The 25,797-nt window shown below is 50.1% G+C and overlaps 1 protein-coding gene and 1 long non-coding RNA gene across 3 annotated transcripts; one reads left to right on the top strand and one right to left on the bottom strand.

The window, feature by feature from the left end:
* The first annotated feature begins 973 nt into the window (after window positions 1-973).
* On the top strand, window positions 974-13,952 carry PGF (placental growth factor). Of its 2 annotated transcripts, XM_039883816.1 has the most exons (7): window positions 974-1,448; window positions 2,671-2,713; window positions 7,000-7,196; window positions 8,019-8,095; window positions 10,197-10,226; window positions 10,335-10,397; window positions 13,162-13,952. In XM_039883816.1, the coding sequence occupies exons 1-7, from the start codon at window positions 1,374-1,376 to the stop codon at window positions 13,187-13,189; spliced, it is 513 nt and encodes a 170-aa protein (XP_039739750.1). In that variant the 5' UTR covers window positions 974-1,373; the 3' UTR covers window positions 13,190-13,952. The 2 variants fall into 2 exon arrangements, with proteins under 2 accessions (XP_039739750.1, XP_039739751.1); XM_039883817.1 differs by lacking the exon at window positions 10,335-10,397 and having other exon boundaries at window positions 975-1,448.
* On the bottom strand, window positions 7,150-12,688 carry LOC120619508 (uncharacterized). The gene is made up of 5 exons (XR_005657522.1): window positions 12,163-12,688; window positions 11,157-11,406; window positions 10,779-10,984; window positions 7,389-8,464; window positions 7,150-7,282 (listed from the first exon to the last, which is right to left on the bottom strand). It is a non-coding gene; the product is annotated as an uncharacterized LOC120619508 (long non-coding RNA).
* Window positions 13,953-25,797: the final 11,845 nt, after the last annotated feature.

Raw genomic sequence — 25,797 nt, 5'->3', positions numbered from 1 at the left:
TATACACACATAATCACATGAACAGACAGAGCTACTAAGAGACCAGACCCACACACAAGCAATATTTGTACATGTAGTGGACACGTGCAGAAACTCAGACCACATAGAGACTCACAGCACAGGTAGAGCATCACAGTCACACCTAAATGCCCACACACATGCACACGCAGACACATGAAGACCCCTGTCAGCAGCCCTGCGGAGTTGGAGCATTTCCCCTCCTGGGACCTAGAGGAAATGCTGCATTAGGCCACTCTCCAGCCCACATGTGGTGGGCTCACAGGGAGGGCCTGAGAAACTGCTTCCCACAAGAGGAAATAGTGCTGGAACCCCAGGCAGGTGCCCACAGCTAGGCTGCCCTAATGTCTCAGTGCTTGGCCAGGAGGATGGTGTATGGGGCAGAAAGCCAGTTCTGGAGTCCTGTGGCTTGGGTTTTGTTTTTGTCACACACACACACACACACACACACACAAACGCACTTTTCAAGAGTGCATATGTATGTACAACATGTACATGCAGGGACACTCTTAGAACCTCAGTGTCTTCATCCTTGAGATGGGGTTAATAATTCTTTCACCCCTGAGGATTGTGGGGATGGCATAAGGTGGCATCGTGAAGGACCAGATCAAATTGCTGTCTTTCTAGGGGTCTGGGGCTCTCAGTTTCTGCAGAGGCCGCGAAAGTCTTGAACCTTACTCGCAGACATCGGGCTCCACAGCTGGATTCCTCCACCCAAGGTGGCCCAGCTTAGAAGAACCAGAGCGGAGCTACGGACGCTGGGCGCCAGGCTCCCGGCGGCCTCACTGGAAGCTGCGGGCTGGGCTCCAGCGGGCGCGGGGGTCCGTGCTCGGGGCGCTCCTTCCGCGAACTGCGGGAGCCGCCGCCGCCGCCGCCGCCGCCGCCGCCGCCGCCGCCGGGCCGCTCCCTGGGATCCGAGCGAGAACCTTGTCCGCGGTGGGCGGGGCCGGCCCGGAGCCCCGCCCCATTCACGGCCCCTGAAACCGAGCGCCTACAAGCCCCAGTCCCAGAAGGGAACTGCTGTCTGAGCAGGAAACCTCATCTTCACTGGCCAGCCGAGAGAGGAACTGGGGTCGCGCCGGGCGCCCGACGGACCCTCCCCGGGGACGAGCCTGCCCCACTCCGCCCCGCCCCGCCGGCCGCTCCGCTTCAGGTTCTCCAGCCACAGCCTTACCTGAATCACCAGGGCTTCCAGAGGATGCTCCTGCCACCAGCGGAGACCTCGGGGCAGCAGTGAAGGGGGCATCCATCTCCGCCCCCCATTCAGCTCCTCTCCTCCTAGTCCAGGGGCTCCCCCAGAGGGACGAGCATGGTGGTTTTCCGTTGGAGCCCCCTGGCTTGGGACGTCTGAGAAGATGCCTGCTATGAGACTATTCACTTGCTTCCTACAGCTTCTGGCCGGGCTGGCGCTTCCTGCTGTGCCCCCTCAGGTAAGACCCACCCCCCACCTCCCAGCCTGGCTCCCCTGATCTTCCCACCCTTGACACTCGAAGCCGAAGCCGGGCGCTCTGAAATCCCCTGACCCACTCCGGGGAGCGGCCCCTCCAAGGATGTCCACACATTTCTCAGGAGCCAGGGTGGACCACATCGTCTGGGAGGAGACCTCAGGCTGGGCTGTCCCAGACTCCAGCTCTGGGGTCTGTCTTGGCGGGGGCAGGGAAGCCACAAGGAAGGGAAGGAGGTTTCCTGTCTGGCCCCTGGAGCTCCAGTGGCTTTGCTAAAAGCATCTCTTCACTAATCCCAGGCCGGTCCCTGGCCTTGTGGTCAGGGTCGAGGCCTGTGACCAAGCAGACGCCCCCAGGACCTCTGACCTGGCCCGATGGAGGTGAAGCCCATAGAAGACGCCATTGGTGGGGAGGCTGGGGCCTGCCCCCACTAGGGCTCCAGACTGAGCGCAGGGCTTGGGGTGGGCTGGGGGCAAGACAAGAGGTCCTGCTGTGCCTTCTTTCCCTGGTGGGCAGCGGAGGTCCTGAGTGCAGGGCCTGGGGAAGTGAGCAGGGCCCTTTTCCCAGGAGCGGGGCGAGTCTGGCCAGGAGCCAGCTTCGGCAGTGAAATCCTGACAAAGCCAATGAGCTGCCTTCCCACTGCGCTGTGTCACTGCCTTGGGAGTCCCCAGCCTCAGCCCAGGAGTGGGTAGGCTGGACAGTCCCCTGAGGTAGAAAAACCTTATCACCCGCCACCCTCCTGCCTGCTGCAGGGCTGGTTAGAGGTGTAACGTTACCGGCAGCACCAGCTCATGGCGCCACCGGCTCCAGCCCCTTGGCTCCCACTGGTTGATCACCACCCCCTGGGCTCTGGCACCCAGCCAAGGCGGGCTGCACAGAGCCCAGCAGGGCTGGCCTGGTGGCTGGATAAGAGGGAGACCCCAAGGGATTGCAAGATCTTTGGGACACAGAAGACAAGGGGTCTTCAAAAACCTCCAGCCTCCCACCCTTTCCGAATGAGGAAACTGAGGCCCGAGTGAGGACTGGAGCCCACCTAGAATCCAGTGAGGTTTTAGTTGCACCTGGAAAGAGACAGCTCAGCTCTGAGAAACGGCAGAGAGTGTGCGCAGTGGGTAGGAAGGAGCTCAGGGGGGGGGCCTCTACACTCTTGCCAACAGCACAGAGGCCCAAAGTGGTCCCCCTCATCTCTGTACCTTTCTGTCCACAGCAATTGGCCTTGTCTGCAGGGAACAGTTCATCAGAGATGGAAGGTAAGCCTGGATTGGTGCGCATGCTCACCAAGCCCTTTCCTCCCAAGCCTCTGCAGAGGATGGGAAAGAACTGGTGTGAAGAGTAGATGCAGGATGATATTAAGTTGGGGAGAATCTGCAAGCCGGCGGATGCCCTGGCTGACAAAGTTGGCAGGGCTTGAGAAATCCCCGCATTGTGACCCAGAGGCCCATAGAGGTATATTCCCAGGCCAGGGTCACACAGTGCCCAGAGAGCAGAGCTGGAACTAGTATACCCAGGGTTGGCCTAGTTGGTTCAGGGCCCCTTCCCAGCATGATGTCAGGGGGCAGATGGGGTATTGGAGGGCAGTGTGGGCAGTGAGTGCCAGGGGCCAGACTGGGGAGCTGGAAGCTGGATGCAGTGGGCAAACAATCAAGAGAATCAGGGAGGGGCGAGGGGACCTTCCAAGCAGTCAGCCCTGGCGGAGCTGCAGGGATCTGACCAGGCCTTTCCATTGATTACAAACAGACAGAACATGAGTTGCGCCCTCCCTGGCCTCTCCACTCCCCATCCCGGGTTGCATCAAGAGAGAATCTTCAAAGGGCGAACTGTTTGCCAAAGAGACATACATGCAGAAGGCAGGAGGCCCATGCCAGGAACCCTGCCTTGCCTCTCCCTCCCTGCAGCAAGGCCACACACCACTGCTGAGGCTTCCCACGGAGCCGCAGGAGAGGGAGCATGTAGGGACGTGCACAGGCACACGCGTGATAACCAGTGTGAGCTAGGAACACCCTCCCTCTGCTGGCCTGCCTGCATAGTAGGCAGCCTCTCCTGGGCCTGGCCATGCTTGCATACCTGAATCCAAGACCCCTTGGGCACTGAGCAGATGGGGAAGGTAGCAAACCTTGAGTTCATTGACATTCTTGCCCTCCTCCTGATGTGCTGTCTGGGACTGGCACAATATTATGCTCTCTGAGATTTGGAGAGGGACCTGTCATCAACTCCACCCCGTGGCCTTTTTGATGCTTTTAGTGTATTTCAGGCAATAGTACCAAAGAAGTCTGAGCCTCAGTTTCCTCATCTGTAAAATGGGAGCAGTCAACTACATGATATCTAAGGTTCTTTTTCTAAGATCGTAGGATTCTCTGACTCCATGGAAGAGACACGGGAGTATATGTCTTCCAGGGCCAGGGTAAGGAGGCTTGGAAGTATCAATTCATCCTAATAACTAGGGAGCCTGTGTTGTGGCCAGGGGAAGTCACATGAGCTTTGGACCTCAGAGATCAAAATCTGAAAATGTCATCCCCACCTCTGCTAACACCAGACAAGAGACAGCATGCTCTGTACTTTGCAGCTATGGATGTCGATTTTTACTACCTCCATCATGGTAACAGCACTGGACATTTACTATAATTCTGTGCTGACCACAGGCTGTGAACTAGGAAGGCCTTTGTATTCTCCACATTTTATAGATGAAGAACCTGAGGCTCAGAGAGGCCCTTGGAATTGCCTAAAGCCTCAGACACCCCTCAGTGTCCACAGCTTATGGCTGAGCAGACACGAGCAGATTGTCCCTTGCGGCAGCTGGCTGTGTGCCCCAGTGACTATGGAAAGGACACCTGCCAGGCTAGGGCTCATGGCCAGCAGCTCTGCCCAGCCCTGTGTCCCCTCCCCAGTGGCCTCCCCAGGAGCTTACTCTCAGGATTAAACATTTCCCTTCTTGGGTCTCCTCGGTCCCGGTCCCGAGTAGTAGGCAGCTGGAGCCAGGTAGGAGGCTCTCCCACAGGGCCGATGAGAGAGACGAGAGCTCAGAGCTCGCTGTGGTCTGGGAGCAGCCTCCCGCTGCCCTCACCCCCACCCCTGCCTCTGGAGCAGGTCTGGGGCCAGAGGAAGTGCTCTCAGGAGCAGCTGAGCAGAGCTCTTTCCTGAGGGGCTCAGCCCACATCTGGGAGTGGTCACCGCTCTCTCAGTCAGCGGGCCCCTCACCCAGTCCCCTTTGTTTCTCCCACACATGCAGACAGCGGCCTCCAGGGATGGATTGCCCTCTTTCCTGGTGGCTGCCAGGTAAAGCAGTCTCAGCTCACCTCCTTCTCAGACTTTCCCCAGCACAATCTGCCCTGGCAGCCCGGAAAGTGGTGGGTTTCAGGGCTCCGAAGCCTGCGCCCTGTTGACACAGTCTGTACGGTGGGGTGTGGGGGCGAGGAAAGGAAATCCCTTCTTTTGCCGCCAAGGCAGAGCCGGCTCTGCTTAACCTGGCTGGGGCCCCGACAGCCCAGCTGGAATGGGTGTGTGTTTGCAGAATGTTAGAGGTTTGGGGGACTCTTTCTCTGTGGCTGTCCCCCTCCCTGATGGCTGGTCCCAGGGCAGTAGCTGGAACCTTCCACGGCACTTTGGCGGCTGGCTATTCCTCTGCTGTTATTTGTGCTTTCCAAGGCAGAGATTAAACATTCAGAGTTACATAGTACGCATGAAGATTTTAGACTAAACATGTATTCATGGAGTTACGATAGGGAGGAGCCCCTCTGACTTGTACTGCAAAGGTCAGCTTCCCCAGGGCTTCGGGGCTGCCTATGGTGAGAGGGGTTTGTTTCCCACTTGGGGTCCAGGGAGAGCTTCCTAGTGGCCTGGAGAGGTAGGATCAGGGGAGGCATCTGGTCTTTCTCCCAACCCTAGGCCCAGCCCTAGTACCTCCTAAGCAGACAGGGCAGAATGGAGCAGCAGACGCCCAGATAAGCACGGTTTATTGCTTCCGTGGCCTCCTCGGCCAGCTCCACGTGGACACACTGCCTCTTGGGTATTTTCCACCAGCTTGCAGCCTTTCCCCAGGGCCTCTGCTAGGGCTGAAGTTTATTTTTCCTCTGAGATTACCCTGAGACTCATGTCCTCATAGGCTCAGTGCAATGGACTGCGGCCCCTCTGCCTCCGAGGAAGGGCCATGGAAGGAAGTGAGGGGCTGCTAGGAGAGCCACTGCTCTAGGAAAGAGGCTTCAGAGCCCCCAGGTAACCCAGCCTCCATGTCTTCTCCCACCATCAGGTATAGGACGGGATGACCCACGGCTGGAGATGTTTCTCCACCCACGGTATCAAGGCTAGGCTGGGTTATGTGTACAAAATCACAGACTGTCTGTCAGAGCTGGGAGAGACCTTAGCAACCATCTATTCCCAACCTGCCTCTTTTTCCCTAGCTGAAGAAACTGATATACCCAGAAAGATTAAGTGACCTTCCCAAGGTCACATGGCCAGTGCAGGGCCAGGACTAGAAGCCAGGTCTCCTGGCTCTGGCTCCTCACTTCCTGTGAGCCACGGTTGGGGGGCAAGTCCCAGGCCTTCCCTTGAAGGAGCAGCATCTTTTGAGAGATTCCAGATCAGCCCCCAAAAGCTCCTAGTCATGACCACCATGACATCGTGGGGGCCAGGGACGTCCCTGATAATCCTCAGTGAACTATCATCTAATCATTCAGTAATTACTTAGCCTGTGTTTACTGGGTGCTTGGGTCCCTGTCCTCACAGAGCCTCGACTTGGTTGTAAAGGAGATAAAAGCCACCAGCGACTGAGATAAGACAAGCCCTCAGGGACTAGTTATGCTCAAAGGGGGAACATCTGTTCATACTAGAAAAGTTGGAGAAGGCTTTGGAGAGGAGGCGGGAAGTGGACCTTGAGAAACGGGTGGTCAGCTTTATTTGGTTAGAAATGAGAAGGAGAGGGGGCGGGGAGCATAGCCCAAAGGTGGAAATTATGGTGCTGTGGTGGGGTTTGGTGCAAGGGCTGGTCCCCAGTCCCCACTAAAATGGGGAGTGGGGATGGAGTGCATTGCTGGCCGTGGTCTTGGCTGCCTGGCAGCGGAGCTGGCCCAGAGTGGGGCAGAAGATAAGCTCTAGGGGGAAGGCGAACCCTCCCCGCGAGACTCTGTAAGCCAATCTCACAGAATTTGCAGAACTCACTGTTTTCTGCAAATTCTTTAAGACCAAGGAAGCACTGGGTCAGGCCTGAGAAAGACCCAGCGGGCCTGGGTTACTGCCAGGGCATGTTTCTCGAAGCTCCAAGGCAGATGTGGGTACCTGAGTTGAGAATAGAGCGGAGAGCTCAGGACCCTGAGGAATTCCATTCCACTGAGATTTCTGTCCAGCTGATGACCTAAGGGTCCAGCAGTTTTCCCAGACAGATCACATCAGTTCAGATGGAGGAAGCTCGGATAAGCCGGGGGCTTCTTGGAGAAGGAGGTGTGGGCTAAACTTGGAAGGCTCTGCAGGGCCTAGGGAGCCAGGACTGGGGCTTCAAGCAGCAGGCCCCTCCTGTGCTGACTCAGCTGACTGTGCCCCTTCCTAGTGGTGCCCTTCCAGGAAGTGTGGGGCCGCAGCTACTGCCGGGCACTGGAGCGGCTGGTGGACATCGTGTCGGAGTACCCCAGTGAGGTGGAGCATATGTTTAGCCCGTCCTGCGTCTCCCTGCTGCGCTGTACGGGCTGCTGTGGCGATGAGAACCTGCACTGTGTGCCGGCGGAGATGGCCAATGTCACCATGCAGGTAGGGAGGTCTCCTCCTCATGTCCCGCCTGCCCCATCATCCATACCTGTCTCAGAGGGCCACAGAACCTGCCAACTACAAGGGATCTGGAGAGGAGAGGAGGCAGGCCAAGGTCACAGGACTGCAATGGGCCCCCAGGCCTGGGTTCTTACCCTCTTTTTGAGCCCCTGTCCCAGCTTTGAGCCCACTCACCTCCTCCCTTATCAGCTTTCCCAGGCTCTAGCTTAGCCCTACTCCAGAGCTCAGGATATCTGGTTGAGGTTAGAAAAGACATCTGCTTAGATTCAAGAAGTCCCTGTTTATACCAGTAGCATTTAGTGCTCTAAGCTTTGCTTTCACATACACCCCCCGCACCCCCACCCCACATACATGCAATGGTTTATTGAGCACTTACTAGGTAATACCAAGTAAGTTTTGTGTTAGGCACTTCATAAATGCTACCTCAACAGTCAATTCTTGAGGGCAAGTGTTATTCCCATTTCACAGATGAGGAACTTGAGGTTCAAAGATGTTCTTTCTCTTGCTCAGAAGGTGGAAGAGCCAAGATTTGAACATAGGTCTCTCTGACTCCAGAGCATGGGCCCCCTTCCTACACTGTTGCAATGCGGGTGGCCCTGGGTAGGGAGGGACAGGGGTCTCCCTCAGATTCGCATGCAGGTGGGAGGGCTGTTTGCCCCACACTCAAAGTAGAAAGAGGGCATGTAGTCCAAAGGCTGATGGGAAACAGAGAGTCTGGTCCTCCCCACAAGGAGAGGGTGAGAGAGTGTTGGAAATCCATGGGCCACCCCCCAATCCAGGCATCCAACCTTTCTCTCCTTGCAGCTCCTGAAGATCCGCTCTGGGTACCGGCCCTCCTACGTGGAGCTGACATTCTCTCAGCATGTGCGCTGTGAGTGCAGGTAGGTCTTGAGGGTGTGGCAAGGACGGGCCGTGTACTTGGCATCCTCAGACAAATAGTTGCCCATCGCTGCTGCAGGTGATACTTCCTTCCCGGCCGAGGGAGACCAGGGAAATCAGGGACCAGTGGCAGCTGCATTTTGTCTCCTCATCAGCTGGTTTTTGCCTGGAGAGGTAGTCTCAGCAGAGGCTTGCAGGTGCTCAGGGCACACCATCCCCTGTCCCCACCACCACTGAGATGGGAGACAGCTGCCACCGCCCTGGAAGAGGCACCTGAGGCAAGGACATTGCAAGCCTGGGCTTCGTTCTGGGCCAGGCTGTGGCCTGTGGAAGGGGACAACTGGGCCGAAGAGCACAGGGAACGACAAGCCCTGGTGGGAGGAAAAGAGCAGAACAAAGGAGGCCCTGGGATTTCTTTAAAATCATGCCCCACCTTGCAGAGCTTCTGACCAGCACCAGTCTGCTGTCCATTCCCAGAATGCTCTGAACACTCGTTATAGGGAGGAGCAGGCCGGGCACTGCCAACCAGGCCCGAGGAAGAGACATGCTGAAGTGCTGTCTTGGTGCCTCTTGGGCCACGGATGTAGGCACCAGACCAGGTCCTGAGCTCTGTCCTGGGGCGGGAAGAGGGGGAAGGCCCACCGTTTATTGTTCCCCTCCTCTGTGCCTAGCCCCACACTAAGCACTTGAATGTGTTTTCTCATTTATTGTTCAAATGTTCACATTCTCATTCAAATGTTTCTCAATAAGCATTTATTGAGCACCTACTGTATGTCAGGCACTGTCCTAGATGCTTGGGATACAGTAGTGAGCATGACAGACAAGATCCCTGCTCTCACAACAACCCTAGGAGGTAGGTATAACTGTCGGCACCATTTTATAGATGAGAAAACTGAGTCTTGGTATGGTTACATGATTTGCCACAGCTTATAAGTAAACCCCAGCCGGTCTAACCCCTAAGCCTGTCCTTTTTCATGCTACCTCTCGTGGCCATTGCCACGCTTTTCAGGAGCCCCCGTACTTCCCTGGGCTTGGCCCTGCCTAGCGCGCAGGGCTCTGGCCACCCCTCTTGGACCTGAGTCCAGGCTCCAGGCCCTCTTCACTATCCTACTGTTTGGGGCTCTGCTTCAGTTCGTTTCCTCCCATCCCTCTCAGCCAGGGCTTAGCCATATAACAATAGTTTGGTAATGAACCCTCCTGGGCACAGTGCAGGATGGCGACCTTTTGCCTTCCACATCACCCTTGCCCTCACAGCCACTCTGTTGGGACAGGCAGACAAAGAGACTGAATCTCCAAAAGTGTCTCGGACTTGCCTAAGATGGCAGAGACATGACCAGGCAGTCCAAGGCCCTGGTATCCTGCCCTGTCTCCCAAGGGAGACAGCCCGCCTAGGGCAGCATTCCCTGGCCATGCTGCCCCATGCCCCTACCCCTGTTCCCAGAGAAGACTGAGGCCCTGTCACCTTCCAACGGGCTGGCCAACAGGGGCACCTTTCTTCTCGCTTCTGGGCCAACAGCCACAGCTCCGGAGGCAGAGCCAGGACGTGCCTGGTGAATGCGAGGCTGTGCTTATCTCCCCTCACTCCGCCCCTCTCCCACTCCTCCTGCTTTGCCTGCAGCGTCACACATCCCCGGCGCGGGGGTGGCAGTTGTGTCCTGACAAGCAGCCTTAGCTGGCAGCAACCATCCTCCAGTCCGTGGCCTTGTCCCTCATTTACTGTCCTTAAGGAAACTCTGAGTGCAAGGACAAACCCTCCAAGGGCAGGCAGGAGCAAAGGAAGGAAGTGAACAGAGAAGGCAGCGGAGAACAGACTCACAGACCCCCAGATTTGATGCCAAGAAGCTGAGAAAGGCAGAAGGGTCTGCAGAGGGGCCCCAAGAGGGAATTCCTACCTCTCTTGCTGGAGTCACCAGAGTGTAGAGTGGGAGCTCAAGCCCAGAGACCGCTGACCATCTCTCCCTCATTAGCTCCATGCTACCCCCTAGTGGCTTTAGCACCAACTGCAGGACCAGGACTCCTGAGGAGAGGTATTGGGGTGGCCTCGAGCCCCTACTTACTGCTTTCCTGATTCTCCCCTACCCCTCTCTTTGTCTGTTTTTTCAGGCCTATGCGGGAGAAGATGAAGCCAGAAAGGTAAGTGGCCTGGCTGGGGCTCTGGACTATTCTCCAGCCTTCCCGCCCCTGTCCTATATAGCATGGGGCCCCCAGCCACTCTGTCCTGACGCTTTTGGCTTATTGCAGGAGGAGACCCAAGGGCAGGGGGAAGAGGAAGAGAGAGAAGCAGAGACCCACAGACTGCCACCTGTGAGTGTGAGGCGGGGGATCTCAGGGATGGCAAGGAGGCTGGGCCAGAGGGAAGCCCATGCCTGCAGGGGTCAGTGGTCGGGAAGGGAAAGCAAGGCCCAGTTCAGTTTTGGGAGCCAGAACAGGGAGCTGCACGTGGAAAGATTATAGATCCCAGGAAGCGTCAGGGGGCCTTGATTCTTGTCCTGACTTAGCCCCAGTCTCTGTGTGGCCTCAAGCAAGTCATGTCTCCTCTCTGAGCCTAATTTTTCTCTCTGTGTAAAATGAGGGGTCAGGGGCCCACCAGGCATTTAGTCATTCTAGAAATATTTACCAAGTACTTATTGTGTGCCAGGTATACCAGTAAACAAAGCAACAAGATTCTTGCTCTTAAGTGCTTACCTTCTAGTGATGAAAAGTCCAACAGCTGAAAATGTATCCAGGGCTCAAGTAGTGACCCTAGTTGAGGGTGTAACCACTCACTGGCTCCCAGACCAGTATTTATGTGCCCCCTCCAGGGGGCCTTGGGGTCCACCGGCTTCCTCTTTCCCTCTTAGTGTTACCTGCGTACGTTGGTGACCAAGGCTGGCGTCCAGGCCTGAGTATGGCTGTGAAAAAAAAAAAAGGGTTAGAGAGGGGAAAACCCAAATCTGTGAGCATAAATAGTAAAAATAAAATATTTCACATCTACAGTAACTCAGTCACACTGATGTTCCTCCCAGCTCTAAGACTCCAGGAAATCATTTCATGCTGTGTCCCTGGAGCTGACCCAAGTCTTACCCCATGCTCCCGCCCCTCCATGAGCAGAGACTTTCACTCTAGTCCATGAAGACAGGGATTCTGGAGAAGTTAGTTTCCCAAAGGCATGTGGCTCTCATTTCTCCTCTGTGCCCAGGCAGCAACTTGGGGGAGGAGCTGGCAGTGTAGTCCACGCAGGGCACTCCCTCTGGCGGCGTCAGCCCAGGTAAAAAACATCTCATTGCCCCATCTTCCAGAGCAGTGGTCTCCAAATGTCTCATTCAGAAGTCTCCTGAAAGAATTTCAAAAACCCATGGGCTCCCTTGCTCACTTTTAAGTTAACATTGAACTTTTAACATCAAAATTGTGAATAGTTGCAAAGGATATCATTTTTGGCATGTTATAAATATTAGTATTTTAACATTAGCCATTATATAAGTTTTCAGATGTAGCCTATGGAATAAGGCATCCTAATTTAATGCCATCATCCACTTTAAAAAAAAAAACAAATATATACAAATATGTTTGAATATTCTTCTTTAATAGTTGTCGCACATTTACATTGCTTCTTTTTTCCTTGAACTTGTATTTCCATTTTACTTGCCCCACAGAATTTCAGCCTAATGTAATTTTTTTAATGCTCAAAAGTCTTTTATATATCACCTTGTCATATGTATCTGCCACAACATGGTATATAAGTTTGAATTATTTTAAATTTCCTGTGAACATAAAACTCTAAATTAAATTTTCTTCTGGAATGAATTATCACAATAATTATTAGTAGTACCAATTTATAAAAACAACAAAATATATTATATATTAATAAATATTAAACATAAAAGTACAACCAATCTCATTGGGGATGCATCTGGATGACATGGATGTGGCTACCTCGTTTCAATTAGTTAATGAACCCATTAATGAATGTTACCTCTTGCCAGACTGAAACAGGATTCAGCATTAATTCCATTCCTGTTCATCATTTTTTACAGACGAAAAGGTTGAGAAACTATGCTTGCATAAATAAGTAATTGGGACTAGATGTTACCCAATCGCTTGAACTTGTCCACGTAAGAAACGTCCAAACCTGTAGAGAATTTTAATGAGTTTACTTAAGCCAAACTGACGACAATTGCTGGGAAGTAAAATCCCAACAGGTTGAGAAAATGCCCCTGAGAATGGCAGTTTTGCAGCTTATTTTATACATTAGAATCAAAGGAGGAGACGGACGGAGGGTTACATAAAATTCATTGGTGGTAGATTAACGGAACAGGAGAAAGCAAAGCAGGGAAATCTCTGGGATTGGATAAAAAAAATAAAACGGAGAGACATACTTCCTTTACACCGGTGTGTCCAGGGTAGTTAATAATTAACACTTACAGCACAGAGAGGTGGTATATGGGGGGAACAAGACAACACTGAGGGGTTCTGTGGCCTCCTGCTCTGGTGCAGAGGTTGTGCCCTGAGGGGTCTGGAAAGAGGGCATTACTCTGACGTTCCAAAGGTATGTTATCTTAGATGCAAAAAGACAATAGACAGGCTCATTTAAGGTAAAGATTGACATCTGTCGAGGAAGCTACTGGCCTACGACCCAACTACCTGCCATAACCCGCTTTTGGTTAAGAATGCTTCTTTTATGTTAAGATCATCCTATACCGTTACTTTCAGTCTCTGAGTTTGCAGAGCCTGCCATGCTGGCCTCCCTGAGCTTGTCAGGTTTAGTTTGTGGCCCCTTTTTCTTCCACAAACTCCTTCCAAGTTATTTGCCAAAACCCATAAGGTGATACTAACAGTGCCTTCCTTCCTCATGAGATGTTGATGAGTAGATGAGAGAGAGCTTAGTGCAGGGCTGGGCACCTGGGGACAGGCTCATGAAGGGTGGCTTCTAGCTTCTTACTGGCCTTGGTGCAAGCAGAGATCCAGGCGTGCTGCAATCTCCCCATGCTCCCTGCCCAAGCTTCCCCTCTGTGTTTGTCCCCTCTCCCATAGGAGGGACCCCACCTTCCACGGCGTGCTGACACCTGCTTTCTGTGTTTGGTTTCTGCAGGTGCGGAGATACTGTTCCCCGAAGGTAACCAGCCCCTCGGAGGAGACCCCACACCTGGCTCGTGTATTTATTACCGTCACACTCTCAGTTACCTCCCTGCTGGCACCTGCCCTCTATTTATTAGCCAATTGTATCCCTGCTGAATGACTCCTCCCTCCAAGACGAGGGGCAGGGAGGGACAGGACCCTCAGGAATTCAGTGCCTTAAGCAGAACGTGAGAGAAAGAAGGCAGCCACAGATCTGTGTGTGTTTCAGCTTGGGAAGAAGCAAGACATGTGGCTCTGTGAGGGGCAAGCCAGGCCCCAGTGGCCCTGGGAGTCTCGAAGGGGCTGGAGAGGGAAGAAAAGAGTGGGACCCACCGCCTATTCCTAGGCCTTGGGCTCTGGATGGACAAGCAGCCCTTTGGAAGCTCCTGGCTAGGATGGGGGTGAAGGAGCCTGCTCTGGCCATCATGGCCCCTGCTGAGTGGGAAGGCAGGCAGAGGGCTGGAGGTGTCCTTCGGCTTCCTCTTCCTGGCAGCAGCTCTGCACCCAGTAGAGCAGAACACTCGCCTTTGGAGAAGAGTGGTTGCCTGGGGCCTTTGCCACTACTTGTCCCCTAGATGTCTCTTCACATTTTGCCACTGTTAGTGCTGGGACATTGTTCTTTATGGCCAAGGCATCACCATCCTGCCCCTGGCAGGGACACAGGCAAAGAGGACCCCAGGCTGGACATGGAGCAAGCTGCTCTACGCAGCTGTCTGACTGCCAAGCCAGATTCTCTTGAATAAAATATTCTAGTCTGAAAACAGCTTCTCCGAGGGAGTGTGTCTGCCGGAACAGTGGGTAACAGCTGAAAATGGAAGCAAGACAGAAAAAAAGATCATAGGCCCCAAGGCTGCCCTCGGGGTGGCTCCGGCCTCTCCTGCAGCTTCCTGGGGTGTCCTCTTCCCAGCTGCTAAAGGCAAAACCCTGAGGTCCACTTGTCTCACAATGAAGGGTTCCCAAGATGTAGTCTTGGCCTCAAAGGTGGGGAGCCCAGGACCCACCGCCGCTGAACACTCTCAGATTCAAGAGCCCCAATCCCTTTCCCCTCCCCCAGGCCACCCCTCAGTCCAGTGGCCAGCCCTCTAGACTCTCAGTGAATGGGGGCACCGAGGCTCCTCAGGTCCTGGCCCCAAGGAACTGCGCTGCACATCTCCAGCCCGCTCAGGCTGCCGAGTACAGGGGTCTGTGGATGCTGCCCGATTTCTTCTTCCTTTACCTCTCGTCTTCCTCTGCCTGCCTCCTGAAAGCCTTGGCATGAAATGAAAAAATTATGCTTTTTTTTTTTCTTTTTTCAGTCCAAACCACTTACTATCAGACTCCCATCTGCCTCTTACCTGCAAGATGTGATGTTTTATTGTTGTATGTGTTGTGGGAAGGGCAGTTCCCAGTTCTCCCACTGCAGGCTGCTTCAGACAAAGCCATAGGGGCCCAGGAGCAGGCCCGCCTAGGGCTTTGCAGGGAAGCCAAGGATAGTCCAGTGGGGTGAGGTGGCCCTGGCCAGTCAGCTGCCCTTGGCGGTCAGGAGGACACTGGTGAGAATGTGCTTCTGGCTGGTGATCACAGAGGGGGTGTGGGCCAGCCGTAGAGGACATGATTTGCAGAAGAAATGCACTTTTCTCTCTTGCTTCTCCATTCTTAGACTGTAGCCATTCTGAGCTGTTTTGCTTTTGGTGGACTGAGAGCTGAGAAGAATACCCCTTTCCCTTGGCCAGGCTATGTTTTGGCCCCAGGGACCCCAGCCCAGTCCCAAGGCTCTCAGCTTCATAAGTTGCATAGAACTAGACAGAGACCAGTGGAGCTCCTGAAAGCCAGAAGCAAAAATCGGTACCCATGGCCAGGAGCCTGGCAGCAGGAATGAGTAGGAAATGAGGAAATGAACTGACCGGTCCATTTGACCATATTGGCAATCCTTTCATACCAGTTGGGTCCTACAGGGCCCTTTTCATCTGCAGGGGATGGAGGGGTCTGGCTTCCTCCTCTTCCCGGCAGCAAGATCCAGTGGGGACTAAAACACACAAGGACTTGCTCTCTCAGACCTTGTATTTGAGTGGAGAGCCAGACCATAATCATATGTTGTAGGATATTGGGTAGACATTATTGTTGCTCAAATTGGTGATTGGACCTAGAGCTAAAAAGAGGTCTTGAGTACCACACACTCTAAAACAAAGAAGAAACAATTTGGAGCTGGACACATCTGCCTAAGGGATTTATTAAGAGATGACTGAAGTAATTCTGCTAGGCCCAAATATCACCTAGTACCCTCTTCCTCAGTCTCTATAAGCAGAAGACCAAGAAGCGGGCAGGGAGGGAGAGGGAGGTGAGATCACTGGAGACCCGAGTGGTTGCTTCCTTCCCCTCTTCTCCCTAGAGCTGGATTTGCCATTTAGATTAGCCCATGTGCTACCTGAACTGGGAACTGGGGGGAATGAAGACCTGAAGAGTAACTGAGGACAAAGATGCCTTGGGGCATCCAGCAAGTTTCCCACAGTTTAGGGGGACACGGTAGAAGGTGAATGGCCATGAGGAGCCTTGCTCATGTTCTCCCAAGGGGGAGGCCTGCAGATGAGGAGACCCCACAGGTTACAGGCTGTGGGTATAGGGTTGGGTCGATTGCTGAAGAGGGTATTAGATACAGAGCTGGAAAAGGAACACATCAGGGAACAGGGCTGTGGAGTGGCCCTGTGGTACTCCCACAAGAGATCTGGCACCTGGATGCCTGTCATACCAGGCACAGTCGTAGCTGGAGAAGAAATGGCCACAGCTAAAATGAACTTTCCCCCAATTTCTCCTTCCTGACCCCATGTAAAAGAAAAAAAAAGGGACTGCGGAGAGGAAAGGGGGGAGAAGAACAAGGGCGGACGACCCTCCCCGCTCCCTTGAGCCAAATCCAGGCCCTGCCTGGGGGAGAAAGAGGTGTTAGATTTAAATTGGATGGACCAGCCTAGATGGGGCTGGACCTTTAATAAATTAACGTGACGGGGACATTAGAAGATCTGCCCAAAATGCTATTAAGATACAAGAAAAGGAGAATCAACATAAAAGTTCATCTAGAAGAAATAGTGAAGGGGGAAAAAGTGGTTTGTTTGTACTCTCACTGTTTGCTCAATAAGCAAGTTACACATGTAAACAAGGAAATTAATAAGAAAATGTCTTTTTGCCAAAATGTAGTTCTGGCACATTAAAGATGGCCCTGAATTCTTTGACATTTCTCCCCCAAGAGAGGACGCCTCTGTTCCCTCCTCTTGAATCTTAGTTGACCTGAGTCTCCTTTGATCAATAGAATATGGCAGAAGGGACCCTATAATATTTCCAAGTCCTTTCAAGAGGGCTGGCAGCTTCTGCCTTGGTCTCTTGGAACCCTGAACTACCATGTAAGAAGTCCATCATGAGGTCACCATGTTGGAAAAAAGCCCAAGCGAGCTATACAGAAGTGTTTTGAGAGAGAGAGAGAGATTGAGAGATAGAGAGAGGGAGGAGAGAGAGAGGGAGAGATGCTCAGCCAGCTTCCAGTTGTCCTAGGCTCCCAGCCTTTACAGTCATCTCAGCGGAAGCCCCAGACCCCATGGGGCAGAGACAAGCTGTGCCTTGTATGATTTCCTAACACATAAGAATCATGAGATAAAATAATTCCAAATTATTTGGGGGTAGTTTATTATGCAGCATTAGGGGCTAAATGGAAAATAAGGAAAGGCGATGAGATAGTGTGGGGCAGGTAGTCAGGACCAGGAGGTCATGGAAGGCCTATCTGTGGAAGTGACATTTATGGTGAAGTATGAAGGACAAGAAGAAGTTGGTCATACAAAGATCACTCCAAAACAGAGAACGAGAGCGCTCCAAACAAAAGACACAGCTGATGCAAAGGCCTTAGGAGGAATCCCAGTGTGGCTGGAGCATGACGGGCAGGGAGGAAGGGACATGAGATGTGATTTCAGAGGTGGGCAGGGGCCAGATCATGGAGGGCTTTTTGGGGTAAGGAGCTTGCATTTTGTTATAATGTGACAAGAAACCATTGGAGGGTTTCAAGCAGGGGAATGAAGTGATATTACATACATTTTTGAAAGATCACTTTGCCTTCGGTGTAGAGGATGGACTCTAAGAGCACATGACTAGAGGCACAAATACTACTTACAAGGCTGTAGCAGATCCAGGCAACCAATTGGAATGGCTTGGTCTAGGAAGAAGTACTGGATGGAGAGATGTAGAGAGCTTTGTCTTAATTATGCACGTGGGCTGATTACCCTGATCATTCATTCACTCGTGAGCATTTTTTTTGAATTTACTAGGGCAAGGCAATCTGTAGTAGATATATGTATGAGGGGGCAAAATACATTAGCATGTGAATGTCTTCCAGTTTCCCCATTTACTAAAGAAAATCCCATTCTGCAAGAAATAGGGAGAATAGGAGAGAGGTCTTAGTTGAAGAGACTAAGTTGATCTACCTAAGAACTAAGAGAGAGAAGGCAAGTTGAGAAAAGGAAATAAAAAACCTCAATACTGATCTACAGAAAGAGCTTCGTTGTGGAGATTCCGATCATTTAAAACAATCTGAGGAGTGAAGGAAGTGTTTTGGGAAGTGCTGCTACACTTTCCTTCATGTTGAAGGCCCTCATGTTCTTTGAGAGATGCTCTCTCGGTGAGACACTAGGCAGAGACCAAGCCCAGTGGAATACCTGGATTAGCTCGGGTTACACAGAGATAGATAAGACATTGTCTCTGATCTTAAAAACTTAGTCAAAGGAATCAGATATGCACAGGTGATTATAAAAGCGGGAAAGAAGGCTACAAAGCTTAAGCAAAGGCAGATGAAGTGCTACTAAAGAAATCTGAGACATCCGAGATGATTTACACATGGGGAAAAGCAGGGCTGGCTTTGCTAAGTCGGTGGCATTTGAGCTGTGACTTAAGGAATAGGTAAGATCGAGTGTGGGGAAATGGCTGGGGAAGGCATTTTAGGGGCAGGCAACCCGTTAACAAAGACCCAGAGGTAGAAACCCTATAGCTGTGTAGGGATTTTCAAATGATTCAGTTGGGCTGATGCTTAAGGTACATGAAACAGACGAGTGATGGATAAAGCTGGAAGGTAGGCTGGGCCCCAGGTGCCATCCTAGGCAGTTAGAGCTTTTCTAGGCAGTGGGAGGCACTGAAATTTTTTAAGCAGGAAAAATTTTTAAGCAGAAGAATGATATGATCTTGGAATTCAAAGCTGAAAGAAAATTTACAAATAATCTATTTCCACCTCTTTATTTTGTAAGTGAAGAAGCTGAGGCCCAGGCTTATCCCAAACCACGAAAGTAAAGAGAGCCAGAATTTTAAAATTTAGCAGTATGTGACTGAAATGGAATCAAACCCAAATTGGTCTCCAAAGCCTGCACTCTCTACCCCTCACTACATGGTCACATGGTCTCCTCCTCGGGATGGAGAGCGGAGGAGAGGAGGAAGTGGGGAGAACTTTTCCAAGCCTGAGGAGCAGGCCAGAAATCTGTGAGGTGCATTGGATGGGTGGACAGATTGGTCTCCTCCACAAACTCTGGTGGGAAATCAAGGCTCCAGACAGGGCAGTAACAGGGCAGAGCCTTGGTGTGAAAAGGTAGATGTCAGCACCAGAGCGCAGCAGCTGTTTTCCTAGGGAAGGCTGACCCTCCACTTTCCTGAGGGAAGACTGGAGTGCTCTCCTTCGCCCCGACATTGGCTGCAACGGAGGCTGATGCAGGCCTGGCCCCTGGGAGCAGTCTGTGGGCTCCAGGCCAAAAAGATGGTGTGTTTCTAGTCCCTGAGGTAACTTCATTGCCATGGAAACCACCAGGCAGGACAGTCGGTCAGGGAGGAGGTCGAGGGCTTCCCTTCAGAGTTGGACCCGCTCCTTATTCCTCTCACCGAGAGGGTGTTACCTAGGTAACAGGGAGAGGGTCATGTCGCCATACTGACCTTTCATTGAGGTATTCTGGAGACTCAGCCCCGGTCCTCAGTCAGACTCAAAGTAGAAGAGAACCCTATCCGCATGCTCTAAGGTTTCCACTTTTCCTTTTCTCTCCTTTAAGGCCCCTGCCCCCACCCACCAGCAGTCAGCCTGGGCCACCCATGAGTCACCATATGGGCAGCACAGTAAGGGAGGTCTCTGTGCTCACACAGCCCAGGCTGCCAGTGCTGGCTGTTTACAGACATATGACCGCCTGACACCCCTAGCAGGGGTCTGAGGTTTAGACTGTAACGGTGATATCCTTCTCTCATTGAGCTCTTTATCCCTTTCAAAGCTGTCTCTACCAAAATCCTCTTTTGAAGCCCAGGACGCCTTCTCACTTGCCAGACAAGTTGGAAGAAAGTACTGAGAGGGCGAGAAATCTACCCAAGGAATTTCAGCCCGGGAGGTCAGGGGGCTGACAGCTGGCCACGGCTGCCACACAGCCAGGCAGAGCTGAGGCCTGGAAGGCTCTGATTCACTTGTGGACCCAGGGCCACCCTTGCGAGGTCATGGCGGTCATCGTGCAGGAGGGAGGACCCAGTCAGAATCTGGGGGCCAATCTGGAGCTGTCTTTCTGGGTCAGTTGGAAATACAACTTGTCACCAGACATGGGGAGGTAGAGGAGGGAGTAGGACTCCTCTCATGACCAAGTCCCGAGTCCAAATCCAGGAGACTCTGGTGCTCTTGGAATCCTGTAGAAACCAGCTCTGGCCAATCAGGATGAGCTCCAGCAGCAAAGTCTCCACAATGGGCTGTTTCATATCTTGGTATATGTATAGACTTGAATGTCATCCTTGCCCTTTTCCCTAAGAATAAAATGTCCCATTCTCTCAGGAAAAGACTATGTGGCTATAACAACAAGTAACTCTTAGAATCACTTAATAAACCTGGTTTACATGACCGCTTGTTTCAGTAACCCTGGTCCATGTGCTCAATCAGTAATAACCTACCTTCTGAAAATAACCAGTCAGCAACGGCCTCACTCAATTGACCCTGCTTCTAGGTCAACCGACTCCTAAATACTCTGAAAATTGACCCATCCCTGAACTCCATGCTTCCCCGAAGCCTATATGAGACTCTCTCCGCTTTACTCAGAGACTGCGCCTTGCAAGTACAGCTCTCCCTTGTGTAAGCAAGCAGTAAATTCAGCCTCTTGTTGCAGATATTAAATGGTTACATCTTTCTTTATTACTTCCTCCCCCAAATCTTTCTTATAGTCTATCACAAAAATTCTTCCAAAATCCAGGGAACGAGCAATATACTTTTTTCAGCTTTGGTATAAAGTTCACCTATGCTGGGGCCGGAAGCCTCTTCCTTCTCCCCCACATCCCAGCTCCATCCTGGATCCACATAAAGCATCCACAAGACAGACAAACCTCTCTTTTGAGGAAGTGAATCACCTCTCTTGGCATAATTTTTATCACGTTGCATTATGTCAAAAGCCTCCCGCCCACCACCACCAGGCATGAAGACAGGAAGAGATGAAGGAGATATGCTGTCACATATATTTCACTTCTGATACCAAAAAGAGATAGTAATATGCTTATTATTTTAGAACTTGCCTTTTTAATTTAATATATTGTGGACATTTCTTGTGACATGAGATATTCTTCTACAATGATTTTTTAAGTACATTGCATCATTTTTAATCGCATTGCATCATTTGGCTATCCCAAAATTTGACCAATTGATCTATTGTTGGATATTTAAATTCTCTTTTTTATTGTTGTTATAATAAACAATGTCGTGACCAATATCCTTGTGGATATGTCTCTGTGTGTAGAGACATATTATCTCTCCCGCCATAAAAATAACAAGAGCAACAAAAATCAAACCCATCCCTCGATTGCGCATTCTCCCTCCAGGTGCTTCCCTATCCTGCTCTGGGACTTCAGATCCACGTTTTGAAAGTTTTCTACACCTTCAGTCTCTTGGCATTTCTACTCACTATCATAACACAGCCCTGCGAAAGTGATTCCAGAGATTTCCATGGTGCCAATCAGCACTTCCAATTTTCATCTTACTCGGCAGCGCACACGGTTCTTAAAATTAATCCCGCCATCCTTTCCTCAGCCTGGCAGCCTCCGTGAGTTCTGACATCTGCCCATCTCTCCGGCCTCATCTCATGTCATGCCCCCTGTTTGTTTAAGCTCGAACACACTTGTCTTTTCTGAGTTCCTGGAATTTGTGGTGCCCCCTCAGGGCCTTTGCTCATGCTGCTTCCTCTGCCAGGAAATCCTTCCCCACCTCCCACACCCAACCTCTCAACCTTGCTGACTAACAAACATGCATCATCCATAACTCAGCTCAAAGGCACTTCCTCAGGAAAGAATCCCAAACACCCCTCCCCATCAAACTGGGTCTAGTGCACCATTAGAGGCTTATGAAGTACTGCCTACTTCCTTATTGCACTAATCACTATATTCTGAAGAAATAATTATATAATTACATGTATATAATTTAATATGTAATTTTTAAAAATAAATTTTAACATCGCAAATAAATATATCACTTTACTTTGTTCTTTAAAGACATAGGACATTACAGGTATGCAGAGCTTTATTTGACCGCTGCCTGCTCCCTTCCCCAAATCCGGGTCCACTTGCTGGATAACACCAGTTAGGAGCTTCGCGTGAGTCAGCATTGTGGTCCAGAGCTTGGGTTTTGGAGCCAAACTTCCAAGGTCTGATGCCTAGTGCTCCTACTTCCTAATTGTATACGCTTAAGCAAATTACTTAATCTCCCTCTGCCTTAATTTTATCATCTGTAAAGAAAGGATTGATAATAGTAACTAATACTTTAGTTTTAAGATTTACACAGGCTTTTCCATGTTAAGTGATTCGGAGAGTGCCAGGCTCATTGTAAGTACTGAATACAGATGTGAACTATTACTATATGTGATGGTCAATTTTAAGTGTCAACTTGACTAGGTCAAAGGGTGCCCAGATATTTAGTTAAACGTTATTTTGGGGTGTGTCTGTGAGAGTGTTTCCAGATGAGATTAGCATTTTGAATGGGTAGACTGAGCAGAGCAGCTCACCCTCCCCAATGTGGGTGGGCATCGTGCAATCCATCGAGGACCTGAATGGAACAAAAAGGTGGAGGAAGTGAGAATCTGCCCTCTCTGCCTGATTGAGCTGGGACATTGATTTTCTACCCTTGGACTGGGATTAACACCATTGGTGCTCCTAGTTGCCAGGCCTTCAGACTCACACTGGAACTATACCACAGGCTTTTCTAGGTCTCCAGTTTGCAGACGTCAGATCGTGGATCTCAGCCTACATAATTGCATGAGTCAATTTCTTATAATAAGAAATCTATCTATCTGTCATCTATCATCTACCCATTCCATCAGTTCTGTTTCTCTGGAAAATCCTGACTAATATACTATAATATATAAGTAATATATAATATTATTTTATGTGTGTACTTTAAAAATGGAAATATAAATGGCACATCATAGGTAGCATTTGGGAACTGTTTTTACTTAACAATATTTTTATGAGATCTCACATGTTCATACACATAGATTCAGTTCTGGTTCATTCTTTTAAAATGCTGAATAATAATAATTCAATATTTGAATATATCACATTTTATTATCTCATTTCATATTGATATTCCATAAGTATTAGATTTGGAATCTTCTCCAATTTTTGATACTACAAACAATACTGCAATGAATATCCATATATATCCTTATGTATCATAGCGAATGTTTTTCTAGATTAAATATCTAGAAGTAGAATTGATAAGTCATGACTTATGTGTATTTTCGCTTTAAATGGTTCTGATAAATCATCCTCCAAAATGTTCTAATTTGCATCTCCCTCTCCATCAGGAATATTTAATAGGCACTTTCCACCTGAAGATCATGCTGATACTCTTGGACACTTTCTTCTAAACATTTGTGTTTTTTTAAATTATTACTTAGAAATTTAAACTGAGATTTATTTTCATATATGATGTGAAGTAGAGATCAATTTTCTTCCATAAGTTAAATCAATTGTCCCAACATTTCTCATGAAGAATTCATCCACTGGTTTGAAATGCCTTCTTTATCCTAAGTCAATTCTCTTTATATGCAAGAGTTCGTTTAGGGGCTCTATTTTATTTTTATCATCTATTTATGTGCACTAATGCCAACTGTTTTAAAAACTGCAACTTTATAATATGTCTTTTGATCTGGTAAGGCAAGCTTCTAACCACCACCATTTGTTCTTTTTCAAGGGGCTATCATTGCACATTTATATATACTGTTAAAATGACATGAGATATTACGTATCTATATGTCTATGTGTTTATTATTGGTTTTCTCCATTAGAATGAAAGCTCCATTAAGGCTTCTTGTTTGTTTGTTTGGGTTATTCACCACCATATCCGCAGTGCCTAGAACAGTGTCAGATCCATAGTAGGTCTTCCATAAGTTTTCGTTAAGTGAACGAATAAACAAATTCTAGAAGTATCCTGTCAAGTGCTGTGAAGAGTCCTTTGGGTATTTTGATTGAAATTGCATTGAAGTTTTAAATTAATTTAGGGAGAATTGACATGTTTGCAGTGGTAGTCATCCCGTTAGTGAACACAGCACTTCTCCATTTATTTGGGTCTTTTTTGTGTCTTTCAATACAATTTTACTGTTTTTCCCATGAAGGTCATATATTAATAATTAGTTTATTCTTAAGTATGTCACGGTTTTAGTTACAGTTTTATTGAATGGGATTTTGTCACAGTTTTGGTGAATGGGATTTTAAAATTATTACATTTTCAAATTGTTATTGTTGATACATAGGAAATCTCTTGATTTGTAAATATTGATCTAGTGTCCAGCCACTTGCTGAACTCACCAATTATTGCTCTAGGTTTTCATTACTTCATCACAAATAATGGCAATTTGGCTTCTTCCATTCCAATCTTTAAACTTCTTGTTTGATTTTAGTTTCCTGTTGTGTTAATTGTAACTTCCAGTATGTTGTTGAAAAGTGGAGATATTGGTTCATTTCTGACTGTTCATACCATTCAAGATAGACCAAGGTATGCTGCAGTGACACAATAAAAATTTATTTCTCTCTTACACTTCATGTCCAACACAAATCATGGAGCAGAGAGGAGTTCCTTATTGGTGTTTCTCAGAGACTCAGGCTGATGGAAGCTCTATGCCTCTATGGATGTGTACTTCTGTGATAACTATGGCAGAAGAATTATGGACTAGCTTTTGCAGCTTCCATCCTGAAGGAACTCGTCTTATCCACCAGGATTCCAAAGCAAGTTCCATGGCCAAGCCTAACTTCCAAAGTAGATAGAGAAATGTGATCCTACCATATGCCAGAAGGACAACAGGCCCGTGGGAATGCTTCTAAAGCTCCATCGTTACATGTTGTGTAAGTTACATTACACATGCTCTGTTTCTGGTAGATAACCTTTTTATCAAGTTAAGAAGTAAGTTCATGAGTTTATTTAGGTTTTGTTAAGTAAAGAGTTTGTCCTTATCATGAATGAGTGTTAAATTTTATCAAATGGTTTTATGCCATCTGTTTGATGTGCAAATGTTATTTTTCTCCCTTGATTTGTCAAGGCATTTAACATGTTGTTTGCCTGCCCAGAACATTCTTTCCCATTCTTCAGAGCTCATTCATTCATTCATTCAGCAAATATTTATTGAGCAATACTATGTGCCAAATTCTGTTCTAGGCACTTGGGATACATCAGTGAATAAAACAGGTACAGACCCTTGCCCCGGCCTCTGCCCCGGCCCCTGCCCCCACCCACCTATTCCCAAACTTCACCCCTTCCCCCAGCGCTCTGCTTTGCAGACCCTGCGTCTTTAAGAACCGGCAGAAGCCACCCAGGCGCTGATTGGTGGTTTATTCTAACGGATAGAGGATGAGCTCATCTGTAGCCAATGGCCAGGCTGCACCCGGCCAGACTCTGCACCTGGCTGGTCCGCGCAAAGCCAAGGTCCGAGGTGCACGGTACCCCACAGGGGCGAAGGGGCGGTGGCGGCAGTGGTAGCTCCTGGCTCGGGCAGGTACGGTGTTTGTCCTGCTCCTCATCGTCCCTCATCCCCTAGGCGAGGATGCTGCCTACTCTCACTCCCCTAGCCGGTCTTCCTCGGCCTGACCCCCGCAGAGTGATGCCTCTTGTGAGCTCGGGACTCTGCAGGCTGGACGCACGATTTCTGTGTCCGGGCGTGGCCATGCTGCTCTGCCGCGCAGGACCCGGCCGGGTGGGGTGGTCCTGAGGCCGGGGCCTGACCGGAGCGGTCCAGCCCATTGGTCTTGGCATCCCTGACACAGGCCTCAGGGCTGCATGTCCTGGGTGGCTGGGCATACAGCTCCCCGCTGGCCCTGGCATGTGGATTTCCCTTCCCGCCCCATCCCCATCCTGCTCTCTCTCCTCTCTTTCTCCACGGAGACAGAAATGCCCTGAGGTTAGAAGTCGGGTCCTGCCCCTTCCCAATGGGGCCACAGAGAGCAAAGGTGGCCCTGCAGTGAGGGGCAGAGGCGGCTCTGCTGGCCTCTCTCTGAGCCCTTTCCTTTCCTGCAACCACTTTTCTATCCCTTTAGCCACTTGTGTCACACCGCTCAGGAAGGAACTGCTATCAGGTCCTTGGAGGCCACGTGCCTCCTGGCTTTCTCAGAGAGAGCCAGAAAG

Source organism: Pteropus medius, unplaced genomic scaffold (assembly GCF_902729225.1).
Source record: "Pteropus medius unplaced genomic scaffold, Ma_sr-lr_union100, whole genome shotgun sequence".
Lineage (NCBI taxonomy): Eukaryota > Metazoa > Chordata > Mammalia > Chiroptera > Pteropodidae > Pteropus > Pteropus medius.
Note: the sequence above shows the minus strand (reverse complement) of the source record. Positions and strands in the feature narration are given on the sequence as shown.